The sequence below is a fragment of the Lotus japonicus genome, chromosome 6, assembly GCF_012489685.1.
Source record: "Lotus japonicus ecotype B-129 chromosome 6, LjGifu_v1.2".
Taxonomy (NCBI): Eukaryota; Viridiplantae; Streptophyta; class Magnoliopsida; order Fabales; family Fabaceae; genus Lotus; species Lotus japonicus.
This window is the reverse complement of record NC_080046.1, coordinates 20,013,099-20,038,981: the sequence shown is the minus strand read 5'-3', so window position 1 is coordinate 20,038,981 and position 25,883 is coordinate 20,013,099. Positions and strand designations below refer to the sequence as shown.

General features: G+C 37.6%; 2 protein-coding genes and 1 pseudogene across 2 annotated transcripts; 1 reads left to right on the top strand and 2 right to left on the bottom strand.

Annotated features, from left to right (window-relative positions):
* Nucleotides 1-455: 455 nt before the first annotated feature.
* On the bottom strand, nt 456-2,321 carry LOC130725061 (uncharacterized). Its single transcript, XM_057576320.1, has 3 exons — nt 1,806-2,321; nt 760-1,263; nt 456-518 (listed from the first exon to the last, which is right to left on the bottom strand). The coding sequence occupies exons 1-3, from the start codon at nt 2,319-2,321 to the stop codon at nt 456-458; spliced, it is 1,083 nt and encodes a 360-aa protein (XP_057432303.1).
* Nucleotides 2,322-5,204: 2,883 nt separating this feature from the next.
* On the top strand, nt 5,205-5,753 carry LOC130725060 (B3 domain-containing protein At2g33720-like). The gene has a single exon (XM_057576318.1). It carries the CDS (start codon nt 5,205-5,207, stop codon nt 5,751-5,753), a length of 549 nt encoding a protein of 182 aa, XP_057432301.1.
* A 1,133-nt stretch (nt 5,754-6,886) lies between these two features.
* On the bottom strand, nt 6,887-7,936 carry LOC130725059 (chaperone protein dnaJ A6, chloroplastic-like; annotated as a pseudogene).
* Nucleotides 7,937-25,883: the final 17,947 nt, after the last annotated feature.

Here is a 25,883-nt window from a genome sequence, read left to right as displayed (position 1 = left end):
AACTTTCACCTTCCCCGCCTCATTCCTTAAGTGTGCCTCCCGTTGTTCCTCAGGCAGCATGATTAGATTCGCTATCAAATTCTCCCCATTGTCATCCTCATTAAATCGGGCTACTCGCCAACTTTGGTTTTCAATTTCCACAGGGAGCATGACATCATTTCCATAGGTTAAACGGTATGGGGTTTCCTTCGTGCTTGTCTGTTCAGTCGTGTTATACGCCCATAGGACGCCTGGGAGCTCCTCAGCCCAAAGACCTTTTTCCTCATCCAATTTTTTCTTTAAGCCCTTCAAAATAACCTTGTTGGCTGATTCTGCCTGTCCGTTAGTCTGTGGATGTTCCACTGATGCAAATCGCATTTCAATTCTCATCTCCGCACAAAATTCTCTGGTGACATTGCTTGTGAATTGAGTCCCATTGTCCATTACCAAAGCCATGGGGACCCCAAACCTGCACACTATTCGTCGCCATAGAAAGTTCCTGACTTTGGCGGCTGTAATAGTCGCCACTGCTTCCGCTTCTATCCATTTAGTGAAATCATCAACAGCGACAATGATATACTTCATTTGTGCCTTTGCTACTGGGAATGGTCCTAAAATGTCAGTCCCCCACATAGCAAATGGCCAAGGTGCCATCATGGTTGTTAACTCTTCAGGCGGAGCTTTATGTAAGTCAGAAAAAACTTGACATTTTTCACACTTCTTGACGTATTCTAGACAGTCCTTCTTCATCGTCGGCCAGTAAAATCCTGCTCTCAATACCTTTACTGCCAATGATCGCCCACCTATGTGACTAGAGCATACTCCTTCGTGAACCTCCGTCATGATTCCCAGGGCATCTCTTGTGTCAACACATTTGAGCACAGGAGACATAATTCCCCGGCGATATAGCTCACCGTCTACCAGCGTGTAAAAACTAGCCTCCCTACGCTTTTCCTTTGTGTTCAGATCATCATCCTTTGGAGGATTTTTTAGGAAAGTCTTGATTGACTCCATCCACGAAGGCTCGCCTTCAATCACTGACTTCACTTCTTTTAACTTAACTTCCACCAAGTCAATACTGGGGCGAGGAAGGGTTTCCTGGATGACTGTTTGATAATTGCCCAATCGCCCCGTACTGGCCAATTTTGCTAGCACGTCAGCCCTTTCATTTTGACTTCTTGGAACATGTTCTATCCTGATCTTCTCTATCTCCATCATTAATCTATGTACCACTTCCAGGTATTTAGAAAGTTGTGGATCCTTCACTTGATACTCGCCTTTTACCTGTTTAACAACCAACTATGAGTCTCCTTTGATGAACAATTTCTGAACGCCTAATTCAATGGCGAGCCTTAATCCGGTGATCAGTGCCTCATATTCTGATTGGTTGTTGCTCGCCTTAAACTCGAATTTCAAAGATTGCTCGATGGCCATCTTATCCGGGCTTTCAATAGTTATTCCTACCCCACTTCCCGTGTCGTTGGAGGATCCATCAACAGACAGGACCCACTCTCCCTGAGTTTTCTCGCCTTATGTGGGTGTTAATTCCGCCACGAAATCAATCAAGCTTTGGATTGTAACTTGTCCCCTTGGCTCATACTGTATATCATATTCAGACAACTCGACTGACTAGCTGACCAATCGCCCTGAGAAATCGGGTTTCTGGAGTACCTGCCTTAAGGGAACATCAGTTTTAACTCTGATTAGGAAACTTTGGAAGTATGGCCTAAGGCGCCTCGCAGTTTTTAGAATTTCCAAGGCCGCCTTTCAATTTTTTGGTATCGCAATTCAGCACCTTGCAGAGTATGACTCACAAAATATATAACCTTCTGCTTTTTCCCTTCTTCCTGAAGCAACACCGTACTGACCGCCCTATCCGTGACTGCCAAGTAGAGCGTCAAAGGAACGACTGGTGTGGGCTTGGATAGTACCGGTAACGTTGCTAATGATTCTTTCAATTTAGTAAAAGCTTGTTCACATGCCTCGGTCCATTGAAACTTCGAGTTCTTTTTCAAACAAGTGAAGAACGGAGTTGCTTTGTCGCCCGCCATTGGCAAGAAACGTGCTAAGGCAGCCATGCGTCCTGTTAATCGTTGTACTTCCTTGACATTTGTTGGGCTTTTCATTTCCAAGATCGCCCTGCCTTTATCTGGGTTCACTTCAATCCCCCTTGATGTTATCATGAATCCCAAAAACTTTACCCCTTGAATCCCAAATGAACATTTCTCGGGATTTAACTTCATTCGATATTTTCTTAGTTGAGCAAATGCTTCCTTGAGATCATCGTCGTGGTCACCGGACTTGGCGGACTTAACAATCATATCATCCACATATACTTCCATATTCCTTCCAACTTGGCTCGAAAAAATTTTATCCATGAGGCGTTGGTATGTAGCTCCCGCATTTTTTAAACCAAAAGGCATAGTTTTGTAACAATAATTCGTCTGATTAGTCATGAATGTTGTACTTTCCTCGTCCGAGGGATGCATCATGATTTGGTTATACCCAGAGTATGCATCCATGAGACTTAAAAGTTCATTTCCGGAAGCCCCATCCACCAATTTATCAACATTGGGAAGAGGATATGAATCTTTGGGACACACTTTGTTCAGACTTGTGTAATCCGTGCACATTCTCCACTTCCCATTGGCTTTCTTGACCATCACTACGTTGGCGAGCCAATTTGGGTACTGCACCTCTCGAATGAATTGGGCCTTCAATAACTTCTCAGTTTCTACTTGCACCGCCTTGTTCTTTTCATCACTCATCCTTCGCCTTGGCTGGATGACTGGCGTCGCCCCTGGCCGTATGGCCAGTTTATGAGTGATCACATTGGGGTCAATCCCTGGTACATCATTGATTGTCCATGCAAAGAGATCCAAATTATCGTATGCCCAAAAGGGTGATCAATCTTTCCTCCTGCTCTTTTGTTAAACTGCTGCCAATCTTTATCCTTGATTTGCGCCGATTTAGTTTCTTCCAAAGGTTGTGGGCGGAAATCATCAGCATCATCCCTCGGGTCTAAACTAAACCCTTCTTGTGGAAAAATTTCTGTGATACAGTGGCTTTCCTTGGCGGCCTTTCGCCCATAGAGCGCCACACTCCTTAGGTAACATTCTCTCGCTGCATTCTGATCCACGCGAAGGACCCCGACCTTCCCATTGCAGGCTGGGTTTTTGACAGTTAAATGAACGGTCGAAATTACAGCGCATAACTTGTTAAGGGTGTCCCGCCCCAAAAGTACGTTGTAATTGGCTCTACACGCCAATACTAGATACTTTACTTGAAATTTCTTGAGAAACTCTCCTTCACCAAAAGTTGTTGGTATTTCCACGTATCCCCGCACATTGACACGATCCCCCGTAAATCCCACCAGGGTTCCTTTATATGGTTTCAAGTCTGACTCCTTTAACCCCAGGCGATCAAAGGCATCTCCATAAATGATGTCCGCCGAAGATCCCTGATCTAAAAACACTTTTTTTGTCATGTAATTGTTAACCCTGATTGTTACTACAATCGGGTCGTTGTCATGTGGAATTACATGTGCAAAATCCTGAGGGGTGAATATAATTGGAGAGTGATTCAACCAACATTCGCCCTCGTATGCCTCGTGCATGGAATGTACTGCCGCCACATAACGCTTTCTAGCCTTGCTATAAATCCTGCCCCCTCCAAATACCCCTGCAATGGATGAGCATTCCCCAACAGGGTCGCCCAATTCCTCAACTATCTCCTTTCCTTTTCCTTTGTCCCCTTGAGTTACCTTAGTGGCCTCCGGTGTTGCTGTCTCTTTAACAAAATTCGCCAGATGGCCAGCCTTGATCAACCGATCAATTTCCCGCCGCAAGTTCCAACAATTATCCGTGGTGTACCCCAACGTTTTGTGGTACTCACACCATTTGTTTGTATCCACATTAGTTGGGGACGATCCAGGTGTCAGGCGACGATCAATGCCGCCTGACTACGTAAACTTAGAAGATCTTAAAAACAACGCTCCGAGGAAAGCACAAGAAGTGATAACGGGTATCACGCCCGTGGCTTTTAACCACGTGGTCGTGGGTTTGATCCCCACAGACGGCGCCAATGTTCTGTCCTAAGGTAAGCTTACGTAAGAAGAGGAATGAAAAGCAAACCCTAGCAGAGCACTAAAATAGTAAAGATGCAATAAAAATGGTATATTCTCATTAATTGTTCAAAAGTCTCTAGTACAAGGTGATGACCTTCCCTTTTATAGAGGGTATGGTCATGATATGAACTTTTCCTACATTTTGGCCTGACAACTAGAACCCAAATCCCTATGCATATAAGACAAATCCAGAAGAATCTTCCAGCTGGCTTGCGGGTCCGCATAAAGGGGAGCGAGAATCCTCAGTGTACACCAGTTCCCGCCATGTCTTCCTTCGTCCGGCTGACTACTTGTTTTGGGCGGGCATGAGTCTTTATACCCGCCCAGTCCAATTTGAAATGCATTTAACCATTTTTTAATGCATCGGAAAGATAAATTAACTCCCTAAACATTTCCCTCCTTAACTCATATGTCTCACAGCTCTTACCCTTCGTGTTATATAAAAGTATTTGTAACAAATATTGATTTTACTTTTCCAGTAAGATAATAATTATTATTTTTGATAGGCCGGGAACAAATATTAAAATAACTAGAGTAGATCGAATGAAGATAAATGTAAAAAAATACAATTACATACATAATTTCGTAATTATTTATCAAATATGTGATATTACTATATTATTAGCACACAAAAAATAGACGTGATATTATGCAATACAAATGGTTGAAAAAAAATTTAAATGAGATTAAAAAATGAAATACTTGATTTGATTAAAAAAAAACGTATAGGCCACTTTCAGATCTCACATAGGTGAAGGAGGAGAGTAATTGGGGGTTTAATTTACTGAAATCTTCAAAAACTTGTCGAAGATTGTGAGAAGATATGTTCCGAAATTATATGAGATTTACTAAATAAATATCAGGAAAATAATCATCACAGTAATATAATATTCTAAAATACATTTGAGATATTTGTTTCAAATTTAAAATATTTAAGATACAAAAGATATGTTTCCTAATTAATTATACTGTTCAGATATAAATAAATGAAGGATCCTCAAGTTTTCTATATATATTTGTGGTATTCTTCTCCTTTGTTATATTCATTTGTCATTCACCTTAATTGTTTTTAGTTTGATATCTTTGCTTCTGTTTGACGATGGCTTGCGTTCCTGAAAGCATTTGTGTTCATTTAACACTGGGTGCTTGCCCATGTGCCAAGAGCATCATAGCCTGTTCCTCCAACAATCCGGTTGAGGATGATGATTCAAGAGAAAAACAACAACATCGTAGAGCTGAAGAGATATCACATGCAGCAGCAGTAGTGGAATCCCCTGAATTGATGCTTTGTGATGATCCATGGAAGATAAAGAAGAAGCTGACACAGAGTGATCTTGGTTACTTGAGTAGACTCTTGATTCCCAAAGACTTGGCTGAGGACTTAGTGCTTCCTGTGTTGACTCGTGATGCCCAAATGCAGGTTTATACTGAAAACGGAACTAAAATCTTGATTTGGGACGTGGACACCCAATCCTCACATTACTTGGTTTTCAAGCTTTGGAATTCTTCTGGAAGTTATGTTTTCATTGACAATTGGACTAAAGATTTTGTCAAAAGAAGGGGTTTGAAGAAAGGTGATGAAATTAAGCTTCATTGGGATCCAAACAAGAACTGCTTCAATTTTTCAGTTCATTATTCGTCTAATTAGTGCAATTTCCTTTATTTTCTTTTTTAATTATGCATGGGTACTAGTCTTCTTTTGTTTTCATTGCAAAGACATTTGTTAGTTAGTTGATTTCCAGAACTTAGTACTTACCACTCCATTATAAGCATATTAATTCTTGTTTGTTTTTGTGTTTTCACTTCATTGTGTCTTCTTTACGGTGTTTAGAAAATCATCTTTAATTTCTAGTAAAATCTCCATTTGATAGAGAAATTTTATTTTGGATTATTTATCAATATTCGTTAGTTATAAAAAAAATATTATAGTTGAACGAATATCCGTGTAATACTGCTTACATTTTTTTAAACAAAATATTTACATTTATTTACTTTCATTTTATTATTTAGAATCAATATTTTTAATATTTAATATACTTTATAACCGAAATGAAATAAAATTTATGCGTTGAATTATTTAAAAAAAATTATTTGAAAATAAAATAAAAAACGATCTTAATGAAAATCAAATCCATGTAAAAAAAATCAAATTCAGTTATTATTCATATAAAAATAAATTGACAAAACAAAATGAGAGGGGTACAGCATAATATCTCTGTTAAATCTCAATCCGAGCAAAATTTTAAAAAATTGATACGTAATATTATGAGGATTTTTTTTCGTTAACAAAAAAACTATGATTTATCTTGAGTTCAGAGGAATATTTTCTTCTCATTTTTAAAAGTGAGGTTAAGAGAAGATGGAGTGAAGTGTATATTTTGAGCATGAATAGGGTTTAGTGTAACTCTAACAAACCTTAAGGGTTAAGTGTATTTTACCCTACATTTTATTATTTACTATCTACCTACCACTAAGTTAAATAACATAAAAAAGTTACTTAGAACTCCAAATTAGCTTGGCAACTTGCACAGACAAATCTACTCTTGCTTCTTTGATTACCTTGCTCTCCAACGGTAAAAAGTCCATATTCCAGTTGCTCTCAAATGCTTTCATTTAGCAATTACCGTTGGAGGTGGCCTATGTATTAATGCTGTAATTGCTTGAATTGTAGCGAAAATTAACTTAATGTGGAAAATATGTTTAAGTTATTTTCCCTTTATAAATAACATTTGTAACCAACATCTAAAAAAATAAAGATGGCATTGTATGAAGTATAATCCTTCAAAACCCCCAACCCAAGTACCCAACAAGTGTTGAGCTTGGTTGAGTACCAGCTGGGATTTTCAAATCCACCATGCCGTCTACCATAGGAACCTTAATTGTAGTCCCCAAGATAGCATCAATGTAAGACACCTTACATGTGTATAAAATGTTGTTGTCTTCTCGTTTAAGCACAGGATCTGGAATAACTTCAAGAACAACAAAGAGGTCACCAGGAGAACCGCCACGCCTTCCGGCATTGCCTTCATTTCGGACCCTTAAACGGCTATCGGAATCCACACCAGCAGGCAGCAGGGACCTAATTGAGACTTATATGCTTTGTTCTCCTCACTCGCCCGTCTCCAGAACATGTGTACTGCAAGGTGTTGAAGTTTCTCCAGTCCCATTGCAAGAAGAGCAGGTCATAGACTGCTGAAAGATACCTAATGGAGTCCTTGTTGATGACACAACCCGGCCCTGACCACCACAAGTGCTACACCTGGATGATTTGGTCCCTGGTTTAGCTCCTGTACCATTGCATGTTCCGCAGTTCTCTAATCGCCTAATCTCTATCTCCTTCTCCACTCCAAAAACAGCTTCTTTGAAGTTCAATAGTAGACTGTAATACTCATCTTCACCATCAACTGCCCCATTCCAAGAACCTCTACCGCCCATGCCACCACTATTCATGCCATCAAACAGTGTCTCAAAGAGGTCAAAAGGACTGGTGAAATCCTGACAACACAAAGATTATTCTATTTTAAGAAAGAGGAATATTTGATAAGAAATTAAAACTATCCATCATCTTTAGAGGTAACTTACCCCCATACCCATTCCTTGACCTTTAAGCCCAGCCTCTCGTATATGGACCGTTTCTCATCATCTGATAGGACCTGCAAAAGAATTCATGTTACAGAAGATCATGACTAGACAATAATTGGGGCAAGCTACGTTCAATAAGCTTAGTTTTACCTCATATGCATTACTAATGTCCTTAAACTTTTGTTCTGCACCAGGTTCTCTGCAGCATAAAGTGAATATCAATGCAACAATAAGCAACATTAATCCCATGATTGTGACTAGAGAATCATGCAGCTAGAATAATTAATTATGTGATGTGAAGAGGTGCCTCGCCAGAGGATTTTATCTGATAAGCAGTTTAGGAGTATACAGTTTAGGAGGATTCCATGAAATTAAACTTCATTGGAATCCATACAAGAAGTGCTTCAATTTCTCTGTTCAATATTCTAGTTAATTAGTTAAATTTCTTTTCTTTCTTTATATTTTACCTCATTCGTTGATGTGACTAAGTCTTCATTAATTTGTTTTGGTTGCAAAAACCTTTGTTAGTTGATCTCTTGTACTTAGCACTTACCATTATAGTTTTTGCGTTTTCAATCTTCCTTACTCATACTACTTTTGTTATAGTGTCGTCTTTAATTAAGGTGAATAGAAATTAAAGCCAGAGCAGTGCCAAGAGGGATTACATGGGTTTATAATTAATTTAGATTTTTATTCATAGTTCAAGCTTTTATCTACGAATATGAAGACCCATGCATGTAATCCCTTATCCCTCTTGACCTCTCATAGTGTAAGCTTTTATCTCAGATAGTTTCACACTTATACTAGAATATTCGCTATCTTCTATAAATCATCTTTGATATATAAATTATTTTTCACTTAGCAACCATGCATAGTAATTTTTTGAAACTTGAAGTATTCCAATTAGCAAAGATCTTAATACATTCAATTCAAAGGATATAATAGTTACTAGTGTTTTTTACCCGCGCGTTGCACGGGTAATTTGTCTATTGTCTTTGAAACATCAATCAATATTTTAAATTATAAAAAATTTAAGATACTAAGAATGTAAGAACAATCATAATAAGGATGTAGATATTTAAAAAACATAAATTCAGACACTCAATTATAGTGCTTTGTAAGCATATACTGAATTAACTAATATAAAGTGGCCAAAAAGATAAACTATCATTAAGACTTATTTTGGCTTCCAGATGTTGCATAGAAATTATATCAAAACTTATTTCTCTATGCTCGTTCCCCTCGTATGAACTTTTAATTCTTGAAACATAAATAAATATAAATTATATATGTACTAAAGTTTTTCTAATCTCCGCACAAAAAAATTTATCATCAAATTGAGAGTTGCCCAAAAATAAAAACATCATATTGTGTTGTATAGTATAGAAATTATATCAAAACTTATTTCTCTATTAAATTTTTCATGCTTGTTTTCCTTGTATGAACTTTTAATTCTTTAACCCTAAACAGTTAATTATATTTACATCTAAAGTTGGTTTTAAAAACTAAAAAAAGTATTGAAATGATATTAAAATTAATTTTTATGTTAGTTTTAACATGAAATTATTTGTATGCGAATATATTAATAGTTCTCTAGTCGTCGTACGACACATAATTTTAAATGTTACACTGAGATTAGTTTATGGAGCATAAGCCATAAATTACATACATGGAAGTGAAGAGAGATTTTCCATGACATAACTCACTTTCAAGCAGTGGCGGAGGCACATGGGTGACTTGTCCATGCTTAGTCACCCCTGAATTTTAGGAATGTCTCAAGAAAAAAAAGTTAAGCAGTGTGAGACTTGAGAAGGAGAGAAGGGAGGAGAAGGTTGAGTTGAGAGGAAGGGGTGATCTCTATGTTGTTTGTGTTTCTCTTTCAGATTCAGTGGACATTCTTTTAAACCTCTGTGTTATTCACTAACAATTGAAATTAGAAATAGATATTAGGGTTTTGTTACATATGAGCCTTTTTTATTAGACGGGAAAGCTATTGGGCTGCACTTTTTTTGACATTAGAGTTGCACCTCTTTCCAACATAGTAATAAAAATATAAAAGAATAGTTTTAACTTATACGAAGCATTTGATAGCATTTTTTTGTGTTAAATGCAAAAAATCATCTAAAACTATTTGAAATCAATTTGAATCTATGATATTTAAGGTAAATATAAATTTAACTTCTCAGTTAAAATTTGATAATTATTTAATATCAATTTTTGTAATCTACTATATAATTTTTTTAAATGATATATTTAATTTATAGCGGCTATACCGTTCAGACCACAATTCAACTAACTACGATTGATCTAATGAACGGTGAACCAATTCCCTCACCGATTTGATCAACGGTCCAATTTTAATAACCTTGTTAATCGGTCTGATTATATGAGATTAAATTTGTGGTTAGTGTTTTGCTTGTAAAAAAAGTTATAAAAATTATGCACACCAACTATTTATAAAATGTCCACTTTAAGTTTTGGCCTTCAACAAAGGAGTTTTTTCTTAGGTTGGGCTGCTACTTCATTCTTGTTTTGTTTTTTGTTTTTTTTTTTGCACATTCTTTAGTTGATAAAAATTGAAATTTTCTTACAAATTATGTTCCTTTATATCTTAATCCCCTCTTTCTGAAATTCATGCCTCCGCCCCTGCTTTCAAGTCAAATAATATACACCATTAAGCTACCATTTAATAGTTAGATTGTCATAATATTATGATGCATCACCGACTAATAAACTTGGAAGAAAAGAGAAAAGTTATTCTGACACAAAAACACAGTTCACTGAAAATTTGTCTTTTAATCAAAAAGTCTCGATTAAATATAAAATATGATATAAAACCTTATATATTCTACAACTAAAAGAAACTACTCACTACAAATACCATAAAAACTTTTCTTTAGACTTTGAGATGGGATCAATCCCTCATTCTGCCAAAACTTTCTTTCACCGGAAAAATAAAGTTTGTAGACCAAAGATCCAAACCGAAGGACAATGATGATGATAGCATTTAAAAATTATCACAATACTTGACCAGACTCAACTTCCTTAATGCAAAGCAACCGCAATTGAGGAGACAGGCTCATAGAATGAAGCATAATTATCTCATAACAATGAAGAAAAACCTGATACACAAATGAAAAGAAAAACTTATAAGAAAATAAGGATAAACAATGACAGCTAAGTTCAACATGTCAATGAAACTGAAATCTAGTGAAGAAAGGATTTGAATTTCATCATTTAAGCGTTCTCATCTTATCTTGGCTAGCAAATTAACTCAAAAGAGAAGGAATGTCAATTAATTAGCCTTCATGCATCATAACCAACTTGAAAAGAAATATAATGAATGATTAAACATAAAAGAGATCTTTGATACCAAATATCTGAGTTGAAGCCATAGGGAAAATCAGCAAGCAGCTCCGAGCACCTGTAACTTGGGGTCTCCACAATCTAGCATGAATCTCACCAATGAAGTAATCACAATCTAGAGGGGGAAAAGCTTATAAAAAATTCTCACATTGAACCTGAATCAGAAACTCACCACTCACACGAACTTAGATTCTTCTTTCTTCTCTTGTCAATTATTGGGTTCTTATAGTTTCTTCTCGTTAGGATTCTCTTCCTCCTACTCAGAAAAGAACAAAGAAATAAAATGAAAACAGAAAATAAGAACCCAAATAAATATTGATCATCCAAAGCAAGAAGAGAAAGAGTAGAGAACTGAATACCTTGAAATGCGAGATGGGGATTTGACTCATACAGAGAAGACACCGCAAGCTCCTTATTTTCGAAAAAAAAAAACAGGGCAGAAGATGAACTAGTTTCAATTGCAAAATTCAGATAAGGGTAATCAAATCTAAAATTTAAAAATGTATTTTTTTATGAGAATTAACCTGAGAATGACACGTGAAATTTTTTTTATGAGAATTAACGTGAGAAAGACACGTCACTAAGAATTAACGTGAGAATGACACGCCACTAAATCAGCCTGATAGAAGTTCTTCTTTTCTAATATACTAGTTTTTTTTTTTACTCGTACGTTGCACGGGGAATTTGTTATTGTATTTGATACATCGATTAATATTTTAAATTATAAAATATTTAAGATGCTAAGAATGTAAGAACAATGATAATAAAGATGTAGATATTTAAAGAGCACAAATTCAGACACTCAATTTTAGTGTTTTGTAAGCATACACTTCATTAACTAATATAAAGATTTTGAAAAACACAGAAGTTAATAAGCCAAAAGCTTTAAGTTTTGCATATGTGAGGTATAACTGAATTTTGTTTGTGAAGATGTATACTCGTGTTGCATAAAGGGTAATGCTTTGGTGTTTTAGATATGTAACAATAAATAAATATATAATTATTGTTTAAATTATTAAAAATACACTTAAGTTATAGAAAAAATGAATTATTATTTTTTTTAACTCCTACAAATTTTCATTTTACATATAAAATGTTCCTCCCCGTGAGATCTTGTAACTCTAATTTGTTAGCACTAATAAATTTAGGTCATAATTTTATAGTACATATGTATTAATATTATTTATTCCTCGTACTTTTCTTACTATCCAATTATTATAGTTATAAACATATATAAATATACACTCTTAAAATTTTGAAAACAATACTAAAATTAATTATATTAAATTTTTCTATTAAAATAATATCAATCAATTAGTTTAGAATATAATGATTGTATAAAAAATTATAATGGTACTTTTTATATAAATTGAAATATCACGTAGGTAGCATTATAGTAGTTTAAAATTAAAACATATCAATTGAAAATTATACGCAAATACAAACAACAGTCGCTTTTAGGTTTCAGAAAGATAAGCAATAGAAAATTGTGTGCATCTTCAGAACAAATATTTCTAGTGTTTTTACGGTGAAATTTGCTCTTGTGTTTGAGGCATGGATCAATACCTTGGTTTATTTCTAGCTTTTTGCCCCGTAGGAGCTTTTTCTATTAATTTTACATGAATTTTCATGTAAAATGTTCATCCCCGTGGGAACTCTTAACCTTATAGTTTAACTTAAAAAAATACACTATATATGTATTAATGTTTTATAATCTCCGCACGACACATTTTAATCATCAAATTATCATGCCTTTATATTTATTTCTTTTTAAAATTTTCAAAAAGTTATGAAAAAAGTAATGACATCATATTGATTTTTTATTTACCACTCATATGAATTAGATTTCGACCTATAAGTTCAAACAATCACTTTTTATCTATGTGTTGCATGAAGAACTTTCTCTTGTGCTTAAGACATGTTCAATACCATACTTTAACAATGTTTTCAGATACTAAAGGACATACTTAATGAGATATATAATGCTACATAATGTGTTCCTCTAATTTGATTTCCCTCTATTTATAACTCATCTCGTCCTAGTACTAAGTAACTACTATAATAACATCTAACTAACTTAGCAGTCCCTGATTAATTTCCCCTTCTGTTACATCCTTACATGAGTTTGAAAATTTAAGTAAACACACTTCTCTTAGGTGATAAATGGAAACAATATAGAAACAACCGTAGTCTGCAGCTAATGAGAAACTCTGTCAAATTCACCTAACAACCATCAAATCTCTGCGTGTCCATGGTAGCTTTATGGACCCTCAGCACCAAATCAGCTCCCTTTTCCTGGAATTAATATTTAATAAAAATAAGACAAATTAAGAAAAAATCAAGAAATAAACAACCTAAATTCTAATCAAATCTAAAATTTAAAAAGGTACTAATTAAAGATAGATAAAAACTATCAAAATCTAGCAAATCACAATAAAAATTTATAAATCATAAATTAAATAAAAATCTAAAAATTCAATAAAGACACCATAAAAATTAATTAATAACCTCAAAATAAATCAAAAATAAAATAAAAGATCCAAAATATAATCAAGAAATAAACAACCTAAATTCTAATCAAATCTAAAATTTATAAAGGTACTAACTAAAGATAGATAAAAACTACAAAAATCTAGCAAATCACAATAAAAACTCATAAATTCATGAATTAAATAAAAATCCAAAAATTCAATAAAAATACGATAAAAAATAATTAATACTCCCAAAATAAAATAAAATAAAATACCCAAGAAAAAATCAATAGGTAAACAACTTAAATCCTAATCAAATCTAAAATTTAAAAAGGTCAACATGTGCATGGATAACTTGTTGTATTTTTCTTCATATTTTTTGTCAACATGTGATTTTTTTTATAAATGTCTTAAATTTAAATCCAGTTACCTATTCAAAAAATTAATTCAAACGACTTTTTGTGTTTTCCAATATACAATTTTTTTTAAAAAAAATATACACTAACTATTTAGAATTATTCAATTTATATATATTTTAGGCTAAAAAGCATGTTTGGCCCCTGATGTTTCAAGTTTGTGCAAATTCTGCCTCTACCCTATTTTTATCGATGTTTCTACCCCTCGTGTTTTTAAACAGTGCACCGTCTACCCCTCCGTCAGTCAAGCTTTCTCAGGAGAGGTTCCTAAGGAGAGATAAATATGAGTATATGAAGTTGATGATGATCAAGGAAATGATATAAATTAAATTTGCTTGATGTATATATCAATTATGTATGTAACTGAACTGGTTAAGTGCATGTTTTGCTATTTACAGGTCTTGAGTTTGAATCTCTCATGCCCCAATTTTCCAGGCAGAGGAACTGATGGAGGACAGGCCCGTCATCTAGGGTCCTAAAGGGGAGTGGCCGTAGGTGGCTCTTTTGGAAAGACAGAGGAATAGGTTGTGAGGAGAAACGTCGATCAGTGAGAGATGGAACAAAGAAAGCCAAAGTTGAGGTTTGCTTTCTGCAGTTAACAAAGGTTGGGGGCGGGGGGGGAAATCAAGGTTGGTTTGAAGGTGGTCCAAGCTCTTAACTTACAAGGGGAATTTGGTCATGCAAATGGTAATGTTGAAGGACTTATGTCAGGTTAGGATCCATCAAGAGTGGCATCATACATCGCTCCTGTAATTTTGGGAACATATACTGTCATAATATTGAAATTGACAGGAAAGCTTTGCTTGAAAATCTCAAGGAGATGTTAATTTCAAAGAGGCCTAAAATTGTCTTGGAGGTGAGTTAATGTGACTCTGAATCAAGGGGATTGAAAAGGGGGATAGCTGAAGTGGACCGAAACTGGTGCATGTTTGGTGAGGGACTCATTCTCATGGATCTTCCCATAGCAATTTGGAATTTGGATTTTCATTTGGTTCAGTTCTTGGTTTGCGTGTGTGGGGAGCAGGCCCAATCGGTGGCCTCAGAGTGAAGAGTTGATTCAGGATTTAATTAGGGTGAACCAGTTCCACTAATTCAAGGCCTTCTCAACAATTCAATTTCTGCATAAAGCCAGCGAATTGGAAGCAGCAGTGGATTTCAATGGAATTTGATTAAGGGAAAAGTGTTGGCATAATGCTCGTTGTGTTGGGACATGTGTCACCTTTGGGGATTCATAGTTTTCATTCTTGTTGGATTTTGATTGCAGTGGTATGCAATGGGCTTATTCCTGCAATGTTTATCTGATACAGTTTTGTGAAGGTTTTAACCCAAGTCTTGTGTTTTGTGCTTTTTTTGGTGTCGGCTCTTGTATGAGTACTCTTTTTCGTCCTTAGGGTTTTTTCCAATGGGTTTTTCCTAGGGTGGTTTTTAATGAGGCTCGTCCAAGTGTTGTCCTCGCCACCAAATTTGCACTCGTGCCCTTTGTGTTTCTAGCTTGGGTTTAGCTCCTTGCTTTGTTTTTTCTTAATCTACATGAGAGGATTGTTCTCATGATTATTATGTTTGAATAAAATCTATTTTGTTCTCAAAAAAAAAATTTCCACGTGGCAGGTCCAAAAAATTAAAAAAAAAAAGTCAAATCAGCTCATTCTGTTAGTTTTTTAACGTCTAACTGACGGAGGGGTAGACGGTGCACTGTTTGAAAACATGAGGGGTAGAAACATCGACAAAAATAGAGTAGGGGCAAAATTAGCACAAACTTGAAACATCAGGGGTCAAAAGTGCTTTTTAGCCTATATTTTATTAAAAACAACATTCAATGCGATGCTATAACTAATAAAATAGGGTATTCTCAAAAAAAAAAAAACTAATAAAATAGGGTCAGGAATAACAAAGTGAAGTATGCAACTTTAGATGACACTATGTCAGAGAACTATATCACTGTTGATTAAACAACAAAACTACATGCATATGTATACAGTAACAAACACTGAAGTTGTTAAATTCTAGAGTGCAGTCCACAATATAGAGAAGGCAAATCCAAGAAAATAAAGGTGAGCAATAACAATGATCACAATTCAAATAACATCTCAAAAACATAAAACACAAAACAGTTTCTATTTCTATGTTAGCTTACCTCTTCAATCAATTTATTCCTCATTCACGGTCTCTGAAACAGACAACTTGAAGGTCATCCTTGAGAAGGATTTGTGCGAACATAGCAATTTCAAAAATTCTCACATCGAACCTGAATCAAAACACGTTTACTCTTTGTCAGTCACGAAAAAGTTAAGTAAAAGTCAATCATTCAATCAAGAAGGCAGTCTCCATGGATTAAAGGTAGCATAAAGCTGCAGAAATAGAACAAAATATTGTCTATGAAAAGGGAACAAAGAAAGTTGTACAAATAGAGAAGATAGGGAAGAAGAAAGTCCTAAAAATGCAGAGAAGTCAAAGACATATTAGGACTCTGTTGAATATTTGTTAAGATTTAGTTTATTATTAATCTAACAAAGAGATAAAAAGAAACTAAATCTATCTAAACCTATCTCTATTTAACTATTTAAGTAGATACTAATTAAAATAGAGAAACAAATCTAAACTATATCTCAATGAGATAAGACTAATAATAAACTAATCTAACAAATAACAATAAAAACAAAACAAAATCCTTAAAAAATAATTTTTTATATATAATTTTTTTTCACGGAGAATTAATCTGAGAGTGACACGTCATTAAATTGGTCTGAGAATTAATATGGGAGCGACACCTCATCGAATTGGCATGATGAGAGTTCTTCTTTTCTAATATATATTGATGATTGATATTGATATATTGATATTGATATCATTTTTTTTTGGTACAAACTACAGTTATATCATATCATACTATAACATAAAAAATTCACACTTTTTTGAATTTTATAGTTCAAATTATAATTATAAATAATTTCAAACTTTTTTACCGTTAACTTTTTTGGTACAGAATTAAAGTTATAATAATTTTATGTTTTATAATGAAAATTATAATCCTAAATTTTAGGAATTGAACTTGTTCGATTTAGACATATGTATTTTGGAAAAAATGCATCAAATCACCCTAAATTTTATAGTTTTTGCATATAGACATCGTTAGCTATAATTGTAACAAAAAAAACTATAATTTCATCTTAATTAATCCTTAAATTCTACTTATCATTATTACAGGCCCTCTTGTTAACCGCCTCTAGTTTTTTTGAACCGCGATAGAATCCAACCTATCGAGTTTTAATGATGCTATGAAAGAAACACAACTCTTTAACCCAAGCTTTCGTGAATGTATTTTTTTTTTGGTAGTAACATACAATAACAAAGGAAAGGACAAAACGACAAAACGAAGAAGACTAGGGTCTCTCAAAGGAGACACCTAGCGCATCAGCTAACAAAAAGCTACCCAAACCCTCAAGAGAGGAAGTGATGAACTCCAGGCCAATATCCTGAGAAGCTCCATGCTTAGCCAAGAAATCAGCGCAAGCATTTCCCTCACGAAGCGTGTGAACCAGCTCAACCTGCCAATGCTTCTCCAAAAGATCTCGAATATCCTAGACAAGCGATGCATACAGATGACGGGGAGGAGTGCCAGCCTTGATCAACTCAACAGCGAGTTGGGAATCAGACTGGCATTCAACCACTCTATGACGCATACTCCAGGCATAAGACAACCCATGAAAAATACCCAACAACTCAAGGTGGAGAATATCATTATCAGGTAAATGGCCAAAGAAACCTCCAAGCCAGTCCCCAGTAAACGATCGAATGCAACCATTAAAATCGCCCCTAGGAGGAGAACCAAGGACGCTGCCATCAGTGTTCACAACGACACAATTCGCAAGACTCGGTTGCCACTTGACTAAGTGAACCTGGCACGAAGGAGAAGCACTTCCAGGAAACGCCCGCGAGATATCAGAAGCCAACGTCGTGATATTCACAGCAAGGGCCTGGTCAGAAAGCTGCTGATTCTCAATACACGAGGTGTTCCTGTCTCTCCAAGTCCACCACAAGGCGGCGCAAGCAAGCGAGGAAGACTCCGCAAGCAGGCACCAAACCCAGTCTTGAGCAGACGACCCCCTGAACGTCGCTGAGTTAAGATCAAACCGGAGCAGGGACCAAACACGACGAGCATGGGAGCAATCTCATAAGCAATGCAGGACAGTTTCCTCATGAAGGAGACAACGGCTACAAACAGCAGATGTGGCCATTCCCCGACGGTGCCGCAGACAATTCGTGGGAAGGGCCTCATGACAAACTACCCACACCAGGAGCACACATTTAAAGGGGAGCTTAAGCTTCGAGATCCAGTTCCACACATCATCGTGTGTCTGGGGATCGATGCCCCATAACCTGCTGCTGAGAATCCACTCATAACCGAAGGCAACAGAGTAATCACCATTAGCACACCCGAACCATCGCCAGCCATCAGAAGCACGAGGATTGAGACGGACCATGGTGCTGTTCAGAGAAGCAATCACGTCCGGAGTGAGCGGAGTCCAAAGTCTATCCAAAGCCCAAGTGCCACCATCCTGAACATCACTCACCTGAAGCTCAAGATCGTGCATGTCAATAAAGCAGACCTGATGACAAAGGGGACAAGGAGCAATCCAAGGGGAATACCAGAAAGAAGAGTCACCTTTGCCCACCGAAAAGGAGAACCCATCAGCAAGTAAAGGCTTAGTTTTCTGGAAAGCAGTCCAGACTGAAGAACCCAATTTCTCATTCATAGACAAAAAGTTGTCCGAAGGGTAATACACAGCCTGCAAAAGCATAACCCAAGGCTTATCTGCACCACAGACCAACTGCCAAACACTCTTTCCCAACATTGCAGCATTATGCTCACGAGATGTTCTTAAGCCGAGGCCACCTAACCTCTTGGGTCTAGCCACCTGATCCCAATTAATTAAGTGAAGCCCCCTCCCATCTCTATCCTTCCAGATAAACTGCTTGACAAAAGAGTCTAACGAATCACAGACACTCTCGGGAAACCACACTTGACTCATACCATAAGAGGGCATGGCAGAGAGCACTGACTGGGCTAGAGTAACCCGTCTGTACTGATATGGGCTGAACAATTTCATGTCTTAGTGGGCTTAGGCATTTATGTAATCATTGGGCCAAGCGACCCATGACCCGAACGGGTCAAAACCCAACCGTATATATATAGGACACCGCCCAAGCGGTGGGGGATCCAACACATTTTTTACCAATTACTTTGTCTTGTCTTATTTTCACTCTCGAATTGCTTAGCCTTGATCTGGTGGTTCTATACCGGAACATTGGCGCCCACCGTGGGGCCGACGGAGATCAATCCTAGGCTTCTAGTTTTCAACAAATGGTGAATCGGTCCGGAGCGAATGGAGGGGGAAGCCATGCCAATCACGAAGGCGTTCCTCCTGACATTCTCACAAGGATCATGACGGATCTCACTGATCTCCGCCAACACAATCAACAACTGCAAACTCAACTTGCTGAACTTAATCAAGTTCGAGGCTTGCAAGAGGGCGATCGAAGAATGGCAGAAACGGTGGAAGATTTTCAACCTTTCACAGATGAAATTGCAAACACCACCGTCCCAGATAACTTGAAGACACTTTTTCTTGATTCATACTTTGGAGATTCTGATCCAAAGGAGCACTTGGTGTACTTTAACACCAAGATGGTCATTGTAGGTGCATCCGATGCTTTTAACACCAAGATGGTCATTGTAGGTGCATCCGCCTCGTTCGATTGCTGGGTTTACGGATTTGTCAGCCAAGTACTTGTCTCAGTTTTCGACAAATAGCGCCCAGAAGGTGACTCCAGCAGCTTTATTCAACATTCAATAGAGACCTAACAAAAGCCTTCAATCCTTCATGGTACGTTTCAATCAACTATCGGTGCATTTGGAAGATAAGATGTCGGATATTTGCATAGCAGCTTTCGAGTTAGGGCTTCAGTCAGGCAGTCTGAATAGTAACTTAAGTCGAAAGCACGTGGAGACGATGGTTGAGTTGCGCAGTAGGGTGCAGGGCTTCATCCGCGAGGAGCAAAGTGATCGTATAAAGAAAAACCGTAAGAACGCGGTGGTTACTAGACAACAGCAGCAGATAGATTTGAAGAAGGCGACGGATAACAATCAGCGTTCAGGCGGAGCGGTTGGCAAGGGAGAGAGAGGTTACAACAATTCAAATCGTGACGATAACCGCTCCAACTTTCGCAATCGTGTTCAGCCTTATGGAAACCGTGGGTATGGAAACATGACGTGAACCAGAAACCAACAGGACAAGTCGGTCCCACTTGCAGTTAATCTGACAGAGGCTTTACACATGTGTTTGGAGGCTAACACGATCTGTTTTCCAAAACAACCGAAGCGCCCACCAGGCAACATGGATAGATCTAAGTGGTGTGAATACCACCAAATCATGGGACACAACACAGACGATTGTTTTACACTTAAAAAAGAAATTGAGGCTTTAATAAAAGCAGGGTGCATGAAGCAGCTGGAAGGGTGAAAGGAGTCTGATGGAGCTGGAACTTCAACGAAGAGAGATGAAGTTGGGAATGATATTGAAGAGGCAGAGCCCAAAAAGCAGACAGAAGGAGAGACAAAGGGTCGTATCCATTCAATCTTTGGAGGATTCCGGGGTGGAGGAATGATGAGTTCTTTAAGAAAGAAGTATGTTCGTTCCATGAATGGAGTTTACGCCAATGATTGGGGAAGTTGGGGAATCAATTAGCCCGACATCACTTTCACTGTTAGAGATTTCGCCGGCGTTCAACCTCATGAAGATGATCCAATCGTGGTGATGTTAAAGATTGCAAATTATGAGATTGAGAGGGTGTTGTTGGACCAGGGGAGCTCTGCAGATTTAATTTATGGAGATGCTTATGAAAAGCTTGGGCTTACAGAATCTGATTTGCTACCCTACGATGGGGCTTTAGTGGGTTTTTCAGGAGAACGGGTATTTGTCAGAGGTTATGTTGAGCTCGAGACAGTGTTTGGCGAAGGGAAAAATGCAGAGTCCTATGCCATTAAGTTTTTGGTGGTGAAATGCACGTCCCCATACAATGTGCTCATAGGAAGGCCTTCATTGAACAAGTTAGGGGCGATCATTTCCACAAGACACTTAACAATCAAATATCCATTGACTAAAGGGGGCGTAGGAGTTCTTAAGGCTGATCAGATGGTTGCTAGGAAGTGCTATTCAGAAAGTTTCAAACGGTATGGTCATATGGGAAAGAAAACTGTCAAGGAGGGACACATAGTTTATGGAGTAGATGTTGATCAAGAGGGAGCTTGTCTGGATCCAAGAGAAGGATTTCCCGAGCATAAGATGACTCCGGAAGAGGAAACAAAGACAGTAACAGTAGGCAAACACAGTTTGAAAGTGGGGGTAAATTTAACAACGGTTCAAGAAGCTAGATTGATGCAATTGTTAGCTGAGAATATGGATTTGTTCGCCTGGAGTGCCCAAGAACTCCCTGGAATTGATCCCGAATTCATATGCCACAAACTAGCACTGAATCCTGGGGTGAAACCAATAGCTCAAATGAAGCGAAAAATGGGTGAAGAAAAAGCACAGGTAGTGAAGGCGGAGACAAGCAAACTGATAGACGCTGGTTTCATAAGAGAAGTGAAATATCCTACGTGGTTGGCAAATGTAGTAATGGTGAAGAAGAGTAATGGGAAATGGTGAATGTGCACAGATTACACAGATTTGAACAAGCATTGCCCGAAGGATTCCTACCCTCTCCCAAACATTGACAAGTTGGTTGATAGGGCTTCTGGATTCGGAATATTAAGCTTGATGGATGCCTACTTCGGGTATCATCAGATTCGCATGTATGCACCTGATGAAGAGAAAACAACATTCATGACGAATCAAGCTAAGGCTTAATCCTCAAATTAGTCCCTATCTTTGTCTCGCGTCCCTCACCGGAAAAATTTGTGGAAAACGTCCTCATCAATGCAAAACGTTTGGAGCAGGTCCTCGCCGGAGCTCGGGTGATGAAGTGGCACGCTGACTGTTTTAATGATACTTACGTGGATTTTTTTAAAATTTTAAAAATAAAAAATAAATAACACATCAAATTTTTTAATTTAATTAACAAAACTAACCCTAATTTAATTAACAAAAATTAAATTAAATTAAAAACCAAAATCCAAACAAAAACACGGTGAAGTTAAAAGACCCAAATCCACATCTCCTTCTTCATCTTCTCCATCCCATCATCTTCATCCCTTCAACCTCTGTCTCTCTTCCTTTCTTCCTCCACACACCTTCTCTGCGGATCTCTCTTTCTCCCCTTTTTTCTTTTTGGCTCCAATTGCAAGTTTCTGAGTGGTGGTGGCTCGGTGGGTGGGTTTGGGTGGTGGCTAGGCGTGGTGGCTGGAGGTTGAATGACGTCCGTGGCTGGGTTAGGGTGGTGATGAACCCAGATCTGGTAAAGGAGGAACAGAGGCGATCTCTCTCTCGATCTCTTCATCTTCTCTTCTATGGCTGAAACAGCGATGGGATTCGGAGATTGAGCAGCAGATCTACCCTTCTTCCCTACGATTCAAGCTTTTTCTTCTTCTTTTGGCTTCAATCAGTGTTTTTCTAGGTTGAGTTTTTATGGATTGAGATTGGAGGCTAGGGTGGATTGCTGGTTCGAGATTGATGGTGGCTAGGCCGTTGTTGGGTCTTGGAGCTATAGTTTTGGGGTTTTAATCGTTGAGGTTGCAGGTGGATGAGGGTGAGGTTGCAGGCTGGGGTGGGGCTGGGGTGTAAATGTCGTTGGGTTTAGGGTTGGTGTTTGTGTTCTTGGTTTATGATGTTTCTGGGCTGGTGATGTTTCTGAGTTGAGTGTTTCTGAGAAGGATTTAATGCCATATTTGGATATGGTGTTTGGGATGGGTTGATGATAGAATTGGAAGGCACTGTTATGTAGGTAAGAAGCTGAGAAGTGTTACTGAATCCATTGAGGAACTTGATCGGAAAAATCATGAAACTCAAGGAATCAAGACAAAAATAAGTTAATTCTGCAACTACAGATTCAAATAGCATGCTTAATGTATGCCATTACTCTCCACTAACAAGTTTCAAATCTGTTAATTTTACATTCAAGAGGACAAAACACATGAAAATTGGAAATTGGAAATTGGAAATTGGCACATAAAGAGATTGAAGGTATTGGAATTGAATGTGAAGAGAGTGAAAGAGAGTGATTGGTATTGGAACCTGTTACGGTGGTGTTCATGTCTTTGTTTAGACGAGGTGGCATTGTGGTGGCTAAGTCCATCTTGGGTTCTCATTCATAAAGGCAGCATGATTAGCTTCTGTGTTTGATTGATGATGATGGTAGAGAAGAGAAAAGGAGAAAATAGATTTTGTGATTTTGGGTTGAATATTTTTAAGTTTTTGGAAGAAGAGGAAGAGGAAGATGATGATGATGATGATGAAGATGAAGATGAAGATGAAGATGGTGGATTAATTTTTTTAATTTGGGGAATTTGATTTTGTTAATTAATTTAGGATTAGATTTGTTAATTTGTTTTACTTTTTTTAATTAAATTAAAAATTCTGATGTGTTATTTATTTTTTATTTTTAAATTTTTTAAAAAAATCCACGTAAGCATCATTAACACAATCAGCGTGCCACTTCATCACTCGTCGGAGCTCCGGGCTCCGGCGAGGATCTGCTCCAAACGTTTTGCATTGATGAGGACGTTTTCCACAAATTTTTCCGGTGAGGGACTTAGATCAGACGGCGAGACAAAGATAGGGACCAATTGGAGGATTAAGCCTTACTGTTATCAAACTATGTCGTTTGGGCTTAAGAATGCGGGAGCGACTTATCAGAGGCTGATGGATAGAGTTTTTTAGAAGAAAGTGGGGTGCAACATGGAGATTTATGTGGATGATATCGTGGTCAAATCAGAGGAAATGGGTGGACATTGTCTTGATTTACCAGAGGCTTTTGGAAAAATCAGAAAGCACAACATGCGTCTCAATCCTAAAAAATGTTCTTTTGGAATTCAAAGCGGAAAGTTCTTGGGCTTTATGATTACCAGAAGGGGTATAGAAGTCAATCCAGACAAATGCAAGGCAATCTTGGAAATGCAAAGCCCAACATCAGTGAAGGACGTGCAAAAGCTGACAGGAAGGATCGCAGCGTTGTCGAGGTTTCTACCTTGTTCTGGAAGCAAGGCGGCACCATTTTTCCAATGCTTAAGGAAAAACAAAGTTTTCCAATGGACAGAAGAATGTGAGCAAGAGTTCCAGAATCTTAAGGAGCATCTATCTAAGCCTCCCATATTATCAAAGTCAATCCCAGGTACACCTTTGTCGGTTTTCATTTCTATATCGGATAATGTTGTGAGTTCTGTCTTATTGCAAGAATGCAAAGACGAAGTTAGAATTATATATTTTGTGAGCCACGCTTTACAAGGGGTTGAATTAAGGTACCGGAAAATAGAAAAGGCTGCCCTAGCATTAATTATCTCTGCCCGAAAACTGAGACCTTATTTTCAAGGTTTTCAAGTCAAAGTCAAAACTGATTTTCCTTTACGCCAAGTATTGCAAAAGCCTGATTTGGCTGGGCGAATGGTATCATGGGCTATTGAATTATCAGAATTTGGCATTGTGTTTGAATGGGCTCTATCTGTTGATGGATCATCAAATTTGAAAGGAAGCGGGGCAGGGATAGTCCTAGAAGGTCCAAGCGAAGTAATTATTGAACAATCTTTGAAGTTTGATTTCAAAGCAAGCAACAACCAGGCAGAGTATGAGGCAATCATAGTTGGGATGAGGTTGGCTATTGAGATGAATGTTCATAGTCTCATGATCAAAACTGATTCCCAGTTGGTGGCAAATCAGATAAAAGGAGAATATCAGGCTAAGGATATATAACTGGCCAAGTACTTAGTGAAGGCGCATGAGTTGATGAAGCACATGGGTAGAGTACAGGTGAACCATGTTCCTAGGGAGGAAAATATAAGGGCTGACATTCTTTCCAAGTTAGCAAGCACTAAGAAGCCAGGCAACAACAAATCAGTGATTCAAGAGACTTTGAAAAGCCCAAGTGTCAATGAGGATGATGTTCTCATGGTAACAGAAGCAGCGCCACCAGATTGGATGGATCGAATTAAAGTGTGTTTAGAAGCAGATGGGGCTGACTTAGCGTTGTTTCCCAAGGATCAAATTCGTGAAGCCAGTCACTACACGCTGTTAGGAGATCAACTTTACAGGAGGGGCGTAGGAGTTCCTTTATTGAAATGTGTCACAAGAGATGAGGCTGACAGAATTATGTTTGAGGTTCATGAGGGCGTTTGTGCTAGTCATGTTGGTGGAAGATCTTTAGCTGCAAAAGTGCTTAGAGCAGGATTCTACTGGCCAACTCTGAAAGAGGATTGCATGGAATATGTAAAAAAATGTTAGAAGTGTCAGATTTATGCTGATTTGCACAGGGCACCTCCAGAAGTGTTAAATTCTATGAGTTCTTTGTGGCCATTTACTATGTGGGGCGTCGATATTCTGGGACCTTTGACCCCTGCAGGGGCTCAAGTCAGGTTTGTTTTGGTGGCTGTTGATTATTTCACGAAATGGATTGAAGCAGAATCTATGGCAAAAATCACAGCTGAGAAGGTCAAGAAATTTTACAAGAGAAAGATAATTTGCAGGTTTGGCGTACCAGCGACAGTTGTGTCTGATAATGGAACACAATTTACAAGCAGAGTAGTTAGAGATTTTTGTGATGAAATGGGAATTGAGATGAGGTTTGCTTCTGTTGAGCACCCACAATCTAATGGTCAGGTTGAAGCGGCGAACAAAGTCATTCTGAATGGTATCAAGAAGAGACTGGGTGAAACAAAAGGTTTGTGGGATGATGAATTGCTAACAGTGGTATGGGCTTACAATACAACACCCCAGTCCACTACAGGAGAAACACCTT